At 33.3% G+C, this 13114-nt stretch overlaps 1 protein-coding gene across 4 annotated transcripts in view; it reads right to left on the bottom strand.

Annotated features, from left to right (window-relative positions):
- Positions 1-2084: 2084 nt before the first annotated feature.
- The window catches only part of LOC138713293 (mitochondrial enolase superfamily member 1-like), a 44087-nt gene continuing 33057 nt past the window's right edge, over positions 2085-13114 (bottom strand). For 3 of the 4 annotated variants that reach the window (XM_069845274.1, XM_069845273.1, XM_069845276.1), the window contains exons 7-11: positions 12496-12653; positions 11584-11718; positions 8107-8278; positions 5562-5743; positions 2491-2660 (exon numbers count right to left, since the gene is read on the bottom strand). In XM_069845274.1, the coding sequence (XP_069701375.1) occupies positions 2517-2660; positions 5562-5743; positions 8107-8278; positions 11584-11718; positions 12496-12653 (791 nt within the window). In that variant the 3' untranslated portion in view covers positions 2491-2516. Of the gene's footprint in view, positions 2661-5561; positions 5744-8106; positions 8279-11583; positions 11719-12495; positions 12654-13114 lie in introns of all 4 variants that reach the window. The other variant, XM_069845272.1, reaches the window with a different exon arrangement.

The following is a 13114-nucleotide window of genomic DNA, read 5'->3' as shown; positions in this document are numbered from 1 at the left end:
TTCACATCTTTTGATGGAGGAAACTCACTCCGATGTTTTGGGACTTAACACAGCCACAAATAACTTGTCCACACCTGTGGAGTAACGGTCAGCGCGTCTGGCTGCAAAACCAGGTGGCCCGGGTTCGAATCCCGGTCGGGAGAAGTTACCTGGTTGAGGTTTTTTCCAGGGTTTTCCCTCAACCCAATACGAGCAAATGCTGAGTAACTTTCAGTGCTGGACCGTGGACTCATTTCACCGGCATTATCACCTTCATTTCATTCAGATGCTAAATAATCTAGATGTTGATACAGCGTTGTAAAATAACCCAATAAAATAAAAACAAATAACCTACCCTTACCTTACCAAGACTAGCCTGACATAATGGATCAAACTGAATAAGTTGGTTTGTTGATTTTTTAATGGCTGATTTTGGATATTACTCCATTCGTCATCTTATTTTCCATTATAAACTCGTAATGTCCTTTCCTGTACCTTGACTTATTGAATAAGTTATTCTTCTCAGATGAGTAGAAGATAAATACAGTTGGTGTTGCAAAACTTCAGATAAGAGTGTCTGCTACAGTAGAATTGTCATGCAATTCATCTATATAAATAGAAATTAAAAAAATATATGTTCCTTAAACTATTTACATCATCGTTGTGGTATTCCTTTTGTCCACAATTAATTTATCATTTTATCACCTAATTCATATTTTGAACTTTTTACCCACAAGTATTGGAAAAGACGAAAGCCAAAACTTCTGTGTGTGTTACATGGGCAGTTATGCTAACATACGATATTTTTGTCTTGTACGGTACTTCAAGAGGTTAGGTACAGGTTACAGCAGTAAAATTCTGGAAATATTCAACATTTTTTTCCCTCCATTACTGTATCTTGTACAAGAATGAAAATTTGTATGTGTAAAACACTGTCTTTCTGCTATATGGAAAAAATATTTTTACAATTAAAAAAAAAAATTCTCTTCCCCCCCCCCAAAAATTGAGTTCACTGTGCAGCGATGAAGCGTTTCCCACATAACTCAAAAACTACTATCCAATATCTACAATATGATGCAAGATCATTTCTCTACCTTTGATAGATTGTCTGATAAAAAATAAACTCATTTTAAAAAACTGTCAAAATCAGTATTATTCTAAGACAAGATAAAAAAATATTATTTATTAAGGAATGTAGTTGAAAGAGCATGATATTGTAAATATGAGTTTCAGCAATAAAATAAAAGAGAGAACATGAAAAAGTTAATAAGTTTGAGTTATGAGGGAAACGCTTCATCACTGCACAGAGAAATGCCGACATTTTGAATTTTGAAAATATATATATTTATTTTATTCGTAAAAATATTTTTTTTTCATATAGCAGAAGAACAGTATTTTACACAAACTAATTTTCATTATTGTACAAGATACAGTAATGCAGGAAAAAAATGTTGAATATTTCCAAACATTTTATTGCTGTAAGTTGTACCTAACCACTTAAAACGATTTTTTTTCAGTTTCGTCCTGACTCTATTATGAAAAATATGTTGTTGTAATAGTGAAATGTCATTAACCTAATATGTAGTGTTAGGTTCAGTGGCATATTTCATGTCAGTCTAATATATCTTTAAAATTAAAAAATAAATAAATCCATTTTTTTTTCATGTGACTGTAGAATATTTATTTATGTTGTAATAAAATGCTATGTTAAAATACATATACTGTATATATACAAAATGCACTTAATATCTTCTAAAAAGTTTGACATCAGCCTTGATATTTCCCCATATAGAACAAAAACAATATCAACTTTGAAGGTTGAAATTCTGGCTCTGCCCATCTTAAATGATGAACACAGATACTCTATAAGTCATAGCTATACGCCATATTGTCCATAATAACTGCTTTTAAATTAACTGTACCTATTATATATTTGATTTGAAAAGTACAGAATTGTGACAGTTTTTCTGTAGATCACTGATTAGTGATTGCAAGAAGTAAGATTTCTTCAAGTAATAATAAATCAAAGTTACCAGGACATTTATTACGATATTGGCTAAGTGTGGTAATGTCTGAAGATGTATTAGAAGACAGTAAAATGTTGGTTATTTTTATTCTTACAAATATGAATATCTTGTACGTATACTTCAAATGTTTATTTTATTGTCATACTTTCTCTATACAGCTAATGAGAAAGTGAAAGCTATGTTTAAAATTCTGTAATCACTATTATCCTACAGTGAAATTATAAGAGTGCTTGTCTAGACTCTTTGTAGAGTGATTCTTGGTCAGTATTGTAGAATTGGTACACCAGTTCCAATTACATTACTTAATGAAGTTTCTTCTTCTTACGTCCACTTCTTGTGCTCTACGAAGAATCACTATTATAGTTGCTACCTGATAGTATGTAAGGTCTACGATCAACTGACCGTGAATGAAATTTATTTATTATATATAAATTGCAAACGTGTTTTGTAATTTCTTATTTTGTGGAAAAGTAAAATTGTAGTCAAACCCTTGTTCTTGAGTATAATTAGTTATTTAGCTGGCGAGACATATACACACTGTTTGCGTGGATCAGTAAATAGGCCCTTTGCAAACAATTCTTCCCATACTTTCCCATTTGGATATTCGTGGTCCTCAGCTGATTCGATTTTCATCACTGTACTGTAACCAGGCATCTGAAAGAGACAAAACAGTAAGTAGCATTGCTTTTAATATTCAAAACCTGAATTCGTTGATTTCTTTTTAAAATAATTTTTAAAAGTATAGTTTGGTGGTATAGTTGTTCATACAAACATACGAAGTTTCATATTCTGTAGCAGTCTAGCATATAATGGTAAGCAATTAAAAAGACCTAGGGTTGCCAGATGTCCTGATATGGTGGGACATTCACGATTTTCAGGAAATTTTCCCATGTTCCGCTCATACCCATCATGGAATGCAGAATGTCCCTTTTTAAGATATTAGGCCTACCGATTTCTAAATGGAAGTGAAATTTGCGCGCAATGTGAAACAACTGCACCATGCACTGTGTTCAGGCTTCAGGGGTTTGCAAATTTAGAAGACTACTGTCCTACCACTTAAGTTTGTATTTTGATATTTTTTATGTTAATCTGAATGTTACTAACAAAAATGTAGGCCTATCTTTTTCGTTTTTATTAAATTATCACGATAAATGACAAAGTATAATAAATTATAACAAATGTAATGATAAATATTCTTATTAGTGGAGAAAAATTCGCTCCAGTGCTGGTGATCGAAAATGGGTCCTCAGTTCTACGCACCGAGTGCTCTAACCACTGAGCTACGCCGAGGCTCAATCCACAGCACAAGATCTAATCTTTCTCCCTTGGTGTTTTCCCTCTTATTCCATGTTCGGCATAATTATATCTTGACACATAGCCTGTATTAAGTCAACTGTCATCATACAAGAAGTGCACTCAATTGAGTGACTTGGTGGCCGAGATTCCACAGTATATACACTGTTGGCGAATAATCAATGTAATGATAATTTTTTTGGTCCTACAGAATTATCTGTTATGGTTACAATTGATTATTAATTGAGAAAAATTCGCTCTGGCGCCAGGAATTGATTTGATCTGGTGTTGTGGATTGAGCCTCGGCATAGTTCAGTGATTAGAGCACTCGGCATGTAGAACCGAGGACCCAGGTTCGATTCCCTGCGCCAGAACGAATTTTTCTCCATTAATAAACAATTGTAACGATAATAGATAATTCTGTAGGACAGAAAAAATTATCTTTACGTACCGGTAGATAAATATTCTTTAAAATGTTGAAAAAGTAATTCTTTGATTATCCTATACATACATAGGCTACACTGTATTAATACATTATTATTATTATTATTATTATTATTATTATTATTATTATTAAGCTGTAGATAAATATTCTTTAAAATGTTGAAAAAGTAATTCTTTGATTATCCTATACATACATAGGCTACACTGTATTAATACATTATTATTATTATTATTATTATTATTATTATTATTATTATTATTATTATTATTATTAAGCTGCTTGTATATCAACTACAGTAAAATGCCCCTTTTTGATATTTTTAAAATCTGGCAACTCTAAAAGACAAAAAAATGTATGTATGTTTAGTCAACAGTCCGAAGACTGGTTTGAACCTCAAAAGTGATACTAATAAGGCATCAGTCATGAGGAAATTAAGCCAAGAGATAATGAGGTAGAGTGGCCAGTTCCTTTCTCCCTTCATTGCATACATCGCTGAATAGCAATATAGTTCACTAATCAGACTTGTGATGTATGCAACAATTGTTCTTTCTTCTGACACACATCATCAACTGTGATGTACTGCCTGATAACAGATGTACATATCAGCCAGAACCACAGTCAGAGAAACAGTATTTATCATTTTGTAACTAAATATTTAATACTAGTTATAATTCTGATATCAGATACTTGTTATTATATATGCCAAATATATCAACATACAGGGTGGAAGAGAACCTATTACATTAATTCACAGTGGTAATAGATGAAATCAATGCGAACAAATTTTGTCAAATAAGACCTTTGGGGAGGCCGAGACGTAGATGGGAGGATAATATTAAAATGTATTTGAGGGAGGTGGGATATGATGATAGAGACTGGATTAATCTTGCACAGGATAGGGACTGTCAGCAGGGTTATGTGAGGGTGGCAATGAACCTCCGGGTTCCTTAAAAGCCATAAGTAAGTAAGTTTTTTTTATATGTCCAATAGTTTTGAGAGTACGAAATGTAACATGTTGCAACTCTGTAATGCTCCTTGAGATCATTGCTCCACAGTGAAGGTGAGTAATTATCCACTCTGAAAGACTTGTGAGAGGAGAATGTAACCTGAAATGTTTTTGTTTACATTCTCCTGTCGTAAGTTTTGCAAAATGGATGATTACTCATCCCCACTGTGGGGCAATGACTTCAAGGAGCATTACAGTGTTGCAACATGTTACATTTCGTATTTTCAAAACTACTGGATACATAAAAAAAACTTGTTTGCATTGACTTGATTTATTACCTTTGTGGATTAATGTAATAGGTTCCCTTCCACCCTGTATCTTTTTCTTGTTTTGATGCATACTATCACCTCCTAAAATATTGGATACTTTTTTTTTTAACTCCGTGTATAGTGTGAAATAGAAAAACTAACTTGCTGTTAGACAGACAGTGATGAGAAGAAATAAAGATATAAACAGCAACAAAAAAATTGATTGATATAAGCATGAGTAACAGAGCCTTTCACAGTTTATGGTGGAAAGAAGTAACTGTATAATTCAACATTTATACAGGAAATGAATATCGAGTATGTTCATCCATATCGTGCTGTAATATTAAAAGGTCCCAACTCTATGCTGAATGCTGAACATTTATTAAAATGTGATATTTGAAAAACAAGCAAAGGTATTGAAACCATGTAATACGAAATGTAAAATTCAAACACTTGCCACTTTACACAGGCAGATAGTTTTTCCAAGTTCTTGCAATGGAGGTACAGCTGATTGAACTGTAGTTACAGAGACAATACACTGTTAGATAAAGTATGAGACTTACACTAGGAGCAATGTAGCGAGCATGAACAATTTTTGTTGGGTGCTCAAAATGTTCATGCTGCTGATCCACATATTCTATCATTCTGTTTTCCATGGTTCCAGACAAGGAAATGTAATCAAATATTTGGAGATGTTGTACCATTTCACAAAGACCTACACCACCCGCATGGGGGCACACAGGCACTGAAAATAAAATAAAATCATCTTCTTTTAAAATCCACAGAGAAGAAAGGATGTGACACATTCTTATAACAATTGAACACAAGGTTAGAACTTTGCTAATTTCCATTATATAATAGAAATCCTAAAATTAATATGTACAGTTGTCAACTAAGCATTTATTTAATAAAAGAGATATGGGAACCGACAAGAAATTTCACTTTGAAGTCATTATATTATTTAGTACACACAAAATTGCCATATTTTACACTATAATAGAACAGTGTGATCCCAAAACTCGCACAGTCCATTTGGCATTTTTAAGCTTTGTACATATATGTAATTATGTTTGAGACTTCTGTCATCTTTTAAGCTTCTTTTTTTCCAAAACAACGCCAGTCCTTATCTAAAACTTTGTGTTATTGTGCATGTCCCTTGAAAACTCGCTTAGTTCGTAGACCGATGGATAAAAAAAACTAGCCCAATACTTTATAAAAATGGACTGAACGCATTTTGGGATCACACTCTTCAATTATTGTAACTAGAGAGAGGGAATTTAGGCAAAAACCTATTTTTTTTTTTCCTTGATACATACAGGCTTGAGATTTAATATTTACATTTTTCATGGAAATATAGGTATGAATAATGGGGTTTCATAGTGCCTAAAAATGCCTATTTCGACGTTAGTGCCTATTTTTATTATTATTATTATTATTATTTTTAATTTTTGCATCATTTTTCGTAACTATTTACGGTTTGCCTTAACATCTGTACTGTTTACATACCAAGACGGATAACAACAACTCCTTCCTAGCATTGAACAACACAATAGAGAAGTACCTCCGGGCCACCCCTTCTCATTCTACAATCTTTCATCCTAAAATTCCAACTTTCAGTTGGCCTGGATAGCGTAACTGGTATAGTGCTGGCCTTCTGTGCTCGAGGTTGCTGGTTCAATCCCGGCCCAGGTCAATGGCATTTAAGTGTGCTTAAATGCGACAGGTTCATGTCAATAGATTTACTGGCATGTAAAAGAACTCCTGTGGGACATTATTATTATTATCTTCCTCTGTCAGCAATTTAACACAAACTCGCTGGGTTGTACCCGAATAAGCACAACCCCTTTATTTTTCCTCACCATTTGTAAGTACAGCAGTAAGCTACACAATAGCCACAATAGTGCTGATCATCTACTGTGAAGCAAACTATGGAAATGTGACTGGTGAATGAAAAACACTAACTTGAGACAGAATCTCTTCATTTTGTGATGCATGTGAACTCTTGTAAATAAAGGAGTTTAAGAGACTATTTTAGGCCCCTAAAATGCCACTTTTTAGGACCTTAAATTCTGCTCTCTAATTATAATTGCAAGATATGATAATTTTATTTACAGTACAGGGTACTGTATTTTCATGTCTGACATTTGATTCAGCCTAAACATTCCTGTGCATTATATATAATCTAAATGTTTTACATTTTTAATATATTTAATTTTCTGACCTGCCAGTTATCACTTGTCTGTCAATTTAATAAACAATTTTTTTCTCATTGATAAGCTGCTAAACTATAAATATAAGGGCAAGATTTATCAAACTATAATGAAGCTTCTATTATAAGTTGTATATAACAAACGTAGTAATTATTATTTCTTATAGTGTGCGGAATATGTTCAAATTGTTTGCTCCCATGAAAAGTATTAATATGCATTGATTACGAAAATAATATCTACTGATAATATAAATTAGTTAGAGTCCACACCTGTGGAGTAACAGTTAATGCAGGTGGCCCGGGTTCGATTCCTGGTTGGGGCAAGTTACCTGGTTGAGGTTTTTTCTGGAGTTTTCCCTTAACCCAATATGAGCAAATGCTGGGTAACTTCCGGTGCTAGACCCCAGATTCATTTCACCGGCATTATCACCTTCATCTCATTCAGACGCTAAATAACCTAAGATGTTGATAAAGCATCGTAAAATAACGTACTAAAATAAAATAAAATAAAAAAAAGTTAGAGGGATTAAGTATTCTTCAAATAAAGAAGAAGGAATGTCTTCATTTATTTAAAATATTTAATTCCAAAATTAATACGATTTCTTCCTTATTTTTCTGACATTTTCATTTCCGGGATCTTTTGTTTCCTCCTCGAATTCTAATCTCGTTTCTCAAGTAACAAAGCATGCTGTGGTTGAAGTCTATCCTATAATAATTTGTTTTATAATAAAATAAAGTCAATACTGGATTCTCTATTCTAAACAAATAATGTTACTTTCCTAATAAAAGTAGGCACTTCAGATAATTTTCTAAATCTTTCATTTAACATTTTAGAATATAGTTTAATATACACTAAACTTAAACCATTAATAAAAACAAGAAAAAAAAGCTATACAAACCTCCAAGCTTTTTGGCCATGAAGTAAACTGAAAGAATCTCATTGACTCCAGCAATTCGACATGAATCAATTTGACAATACTGCATTGCTCCTGATTGAAGAAATTGTTTGAACATGACTCGATTGCAACACATCTCTCCTGTTGCTACTCCTATACCCAGTGGTTTTAATGCCTGTAATATAAATACAAAATTAAAAATAGTCATCATGAAAGCTCTGAACAGCGAAAATACATTAGATGTATTAGTTTTATTGTATCATTCTGTAAGAGAATAGAGAGTTTTTGCCATAACATGTTTCTTGTTACTTTAAACTACAATGTCACGTGCACGAATACGGTAAGTACAATAGTGGGGTTTTGTCTAGCCGTTTGCCAGTGAATACGATAAGACAAGGAAAATGGAAGAAATACATACATTTTTCGCATTTTGTATTCAATTTATATCACAATTTATTGCTGATTAAAACTACAGTAATATACTTAACATGCTTTTTAACATCAAATGCATTTGGGCACACTTCGCATTTATTGTGGTTGCGAAAATCTGTCATCTCTAATAATTATGCATGTTTATTCATGTCATTTATATTACACCAAATACACATAATGTGATAAGCTAAGACCATTGTTGACTTGTTGTGAAGCTGTTTTGTTTCTTGCTTTGTACATTACATTAATTTTGTCTTTAATGTAGGAAATATTTTGATTGTATATTTTACATTTATACTTACTTTCGTAAATTTGCAGTGTCAGATTCTCGCCATACTTTGAAAAGATGATCATATGTTCCTTTATGGCTCACAGGGAGAAAGATTTTCCAGTTGCAGTCACTGTTCTTTTCATTAATATTTTTCGACAGATTTAAGTTTTTATAGGGATTAGTTGCAATTACTTCACGCATTAATATTAAGTCATCATTAATGTTGAAATGTAGCCTTTCCTGCGCCATTCTGCTCATGATAAACGAATGGGATTGTTGTGTCACGGTATCACAATTTCTGGTAACGATAATGTGATGCATGCATAGAACGTCGATCATTACAGTAAACGAAAACCAATGAGGCAAAAACTCCCTAATAATAATGTTGCCAAAGTGGTCTGTTTTACATTGTTGAAAACTATTTCTGTAGTGAATGTTATCACTTTCTTTGGAACACATGATTTGGTCTAACGTACCTAGCTAGAACAATATTTCCTCTTTCCTCTAATTCTGGTTATATGAAGAGAAATTAAATAAAGAATTTTTGTGAGCTGTTGACAAAAATTCTCCTATAACCTAACTATTAATATATTTTAGTACATTATACAGCACACAATAATAGTAATTTAGAACTTTTCTCAACATTTGTGAGCTACCACAAAGAACAAATAGTACTTTAATCATATAAATATGATTACAAGTACTTTGAACCATGAATCTGTTTTAAAGAATGAAACTCCTCTGTATTTATTCAATTCTGAAGTAAACTTCACCTTCAGCATTTAATACTTCGTGTCTTTTAAGTTTATTTATTTCTTGGATATACACGTTAATGCCAGATTTCTTATAATATGAAAAGAATAAATTATGGTAAAGAATCATCTGACTGTCTCTGATGCCCTACTTCTCCTTCCTTGTTAGGAGCATAGACATGTACTAAAGCACTTAGGTACAAATGTCCCATTGTGCGCCCCATAAACTAGAAGTCATCCCAGGAGACCGCAGTAGGTGATAGCTTCACAATGCTGCTAGGTCTCATTTCCTGAATTTCCTTGGGAGACAACATGTGTTTCCCGAGGGGTATCGATGCCTATGTGGCTTAAAGCTGGACATTCTAGCAGAATGTGAGGTGATGACTCGACAGCCATCCCACATTTTCTACAAGTTGAATCATGTGCAATATATTATGTACATGCTTATTAAGATGGCAGTGTTCTGTCAGAAGTTTGGTTGCCGATCTTAAGCTTTTCCTTCCTATAGTTAGTTGTTAAGTCCTGGTTCCCCAATAAGGTGTTTGGCTTGTCTCATAGCTGGAGTAGATCTCCAAGCTCCCAGTAAACCTCTCATCAGTTGTCCCTTACAGCCTGTTTGATTATACACTTAGGGATACCAACACAAGGTTCCGGGCCATAGCTTGGATGATTATTCTATGTTTGGCCAGTAAATCAGCTTGTTCATTACCATACACCCACTGTGTCTGGGATCCAAATAAACTGTACCTACTTTATCTTTGATGCCTTTTGTACCTATAAATATATCTTGGAAAAGTTATGGACTGCAAAAGGATTACATAGGTTTATTATCAAACAACTGAATATTTTACGATAACGAGTAAGATTTTGTAACTGCATGCATACAGAGCTATTATTATCATATGTCCCAGAAAAGAGCGGCAGGTCAGCCTGTCGCACCCTAGGTGTTTTCCGCCGTGCAATCGAGCTAGCAGCCATATGGCATTCAGTGTGCTTAGAAGTCATGTAATGAAATTCTCGATCCTACAAGTGTATAAAGTTTAGTGATTATTGTGTATTTAGGTAATACCTAGCAACAAATTCTCACTGTGTGAACGTGTGTGTATATACAATACGTACATAAAAAGAGAAGGTCGTGTGCGAAAACAAGACGAAAATTTCGAATAAAGTTTCCAAACAGACCTGTGCCTTCTGCCAAAACAATAAGACGACTCGCTAAAAGATTTAAAGAAACAGACTCGGTGAAGAATCGAAAATCAAGCACAAAACATAGTGTTCTTATGCAGAACAGATTTTCAGTTTATTTCAAACAAGATTCCGCCACTGCTCATACAGCTGCCATGTCAATGAGCGAATTGAGACGTATTTTCAGTACGAGACTAATCAGTAATAATTTGAGGCCTCCACGAAGCCCAGATATAACACCCTGATGGGGAACATTAAAAGGTAGGGTTTATAGGAAAAAATCCTCATCCTATAGATGAACTAAATGACTATATACGAGAATAAATCCAAGCTATCAATGATGTGGAACTTTAGAGTGTGGCGGCAAATTAGGGCCATTTTCAACAACGACTGTGAGCATGGTAAGTCCAAATTATTGAACATTTATTGTTAGTACTGTTATATATTGGAGAAGTGCCGGAGAAATGGTTATGCCCTCGGCAGAAACCATGCAGGGTGCGGTTGACCTGCCGGCTGCTCTTTTCTGGAATGTGTGATAATAATAGCTCTGTATAAACATATCTAATTTTAGAATTCCAAAGTAAAAATTATAATGTAAACAGTTACGTTGAAAAATTATCCAACTTTAGAAATAAAAATTAGTTCTGTCCTCCCACATTGGTATTGCATTATATAAAAATGTCGTAGTACAAATTTTGTTTTGAGCAATATAGGTGTATCTTAAAATTTGGAAAAAAAAAAATGTATTTATGAAAAAAAAAAAACCTTAAAAAAATGCTCGTTACATATTCATCTAATTGTAGTTATAACCAAGAATGTAACAGTGTGAAGATAGCTTACTTTAGAGATAGCTGCATGACCCAAAATGTCGTCAGGAAAGGTAGGTTCTTCTATCCATAGCGGCTTGAATTCTGCCAACTGCTTCATCCACTCAATGGCTTCTTGTATGTCCCATACTTGGTTAGCATCCACCATCTGTCAGTTAGTATAAGAACCTCTGAATTACAATGTTTCACAGAAATGAGTTTATATTACTTTACATTACCGGACAAAGAAAGCAAAATATATTTAAAACAAAATACAATGACAGAATGGAACAAATTCATTACTTGACAAAATGGTTAACGAATTGTTTGAGATTTTATTCTATCCTAAATTAAGAAAAAATATCATGTTAACATAAAATTTAGTCTTATACTAGTCTAGGCATTAAGACTAGAAATTAGTCTAATGTTTAAACATGTTTTAAGACTAATGTTTTATAACACTTTTTCTATGGATCAAAGCAAACAAAATTATGTACAATTCAAACTCAAATCTTAAAATTTACTACTTACAAACGCGAATTATGTACAATTCAGAATTAATTTATATGTGCATAATTACATATAACTGTGTTACAAATTTAAATTATGGTTTATTTAATGAGGCTCGCAACTGCAGAGGTTATATCAGCATCGCTGGTGTGCTGGAATTTTGTCCCACAGGAGTTCTTTTACATGCCAGTAAATCTACTAACGTGAGCCTGTCGCATTTAAACACACTTATATGCCATCGACCTCGGCTGGGATTGAACCCACGACCTCAAGCATAGAAGGCCAGCACTATACTAACTACACTATCGAGGGCAACACTGTGTTACATATAACCCAGGTTCTACTGTATATGTGTATTCAATAACAGCAACCATTATTAACTTATATATCAGTTCATTTATATTAAAAGTTAATAAACATATTGAAATACACTTACCAGTTTGTTTTCCCAGCCAATGGCATTTCGTACCAATGCACATCTGCGACGGTCATCCTGTAGATCTCGACCAACCTTCACTTTAAATGCTGTGAAGCCTTGAGCAAGATACTCATGACATAAATTATTCACATGTTCATCAGAATAACCGAGCCAACCTGAAGAATGGAGAAATTGTCTGTTAGGCATACCTTCTCAATTTTTGTTCTACATTACTAATAAAATGATAATGGTTTTATTTATGACATACAAGATTTTAAATCAATGCGAAATTATTCACCATCTGCACTATTCATGAAACCCACGTCATTAAAGAATGACACCTGAATAACTAGGAAAATGCATCTTGTAACCTAAATAACAAATAAGGAATAGGAATGGCAGTGTACAGCAAACTGTGTGTACGATATATTTCAGTAGGAATAAATATAAATAGTTTTGGCGCTGAAATAGGAGTAAATGAGTATGTACTAAAATATAAAAAATAAATATCTTTAAAGAAATGCATTATTAATAGATTCTAAAGCTGCAATCTGAGCAGTAATGCCAAACAAAGTTCTCATTGAACAAAAAGGAATATAAATTATAAAGTTAAACAGAAAATTAACAGTGTTGAATA

This window comes from Periplaneta americana, chromosome 14 (assembly GCF_040183065.1).
Source record: "Periplaneta americana isolate PAMFEO1 chromosome 14, P.americana_PAMFEO1_priV1, whole genome shotgun sequence".
Classification (NCBI taxonomy): Eukaryota; Metazoa; Arthropoda; class Insecta; order Blattodea; family Blattidae; genus Periplaneta; species Periplaneta americana.
This window is presented reverse-complemented; position numbering and strand designations above follow the sequence as displayed.